At 37.0% G+C, this 637-nt stretch overlaps 1 protein-coding gene across 1 annotated transcript in view; it reads left to right on the plus strand.

The window, feature by feature from the left end:
* The window catches only part of rtn4ip1 (reticulon 4 interacting protein 1), a 10,976-nt gene that overhangs the window by 2,572 nt on the left and 7,767 nt on the right, over positions 1-637 (plus strand). The window contains exon 3 of the mRNA XM_035674236.1: positions 514-582. Coding sequence (XP_035530129.1) covers positions 514-582 — 69 coding nt within the window. The remainder of the gene's footprint in view (positions 1-513; positions 583-637) is intronic.

Raw genomic sequence — 637 nt, forward strand, 5'->3', positions numbered from 1 at the left:
TCTGAATACATCACCATGGAACTGGAAATTGTGATCAACTAGATAGATAGATGTAAAAATACAGAGATAGCCTTTTTCTTTGTGAAAATGTTTTTACTTTCCTGATTTTCAGCTGTTGTTGTTGTCCTCAATCAGTTTACAATCCCTTTATAATTATTATTCCCTGCACATTTTGTTCTGTTTAATACATATTTGCATTTTAATGTCAGTTTAAAACTGTGTTTAACACTCAGATATGATTTAGATTGATGACTTTAATTTGAATGACATGATGATCACTGACTGTGTGTGTGTGTGTGTGGGTCATAATCAGCTTTTTTTATCTCACATTTAGTCATTCAGGAAGTACTGAATATTGTGGGACTTTACGCACTACTTCTGAGAAGAGATTTGTCACATTACTGTAGAGTCTTATCATACTAAACAATTACGAACCAGCTGTAGAATAAATGTAGACACAGAGTTGTTTATGTCTTTAGGTTAATAGTTGTGATGTTGTTGTGTCTCCCTCAGGTGTGGGCTGCTATCCCTCCATGGAAGCAGGGCAGCTTGGCTGAGTTTGTAGTGCTGAGCGCCAACGAGGTATTGCTCACGGACTACGTTGTTGCTTTTAGCGAATGTTGTTCGTGCTGCAGCA

Source organism: Morone saxatilis, unplaced genomic scaffold, assembly GCF_004916995.1.
Source record: "Morone saxatilis isolate NCDOM2014 unplaced genomic scaffold, NCSU_SB_2.0 Contig3, whole genome shotgun sequence".
Classification (NCBI taxonomy): Eukaryota; Metazoa; Chordata; class Actinopteri; family Moronidae; genus Morone; species Morone saxatilis.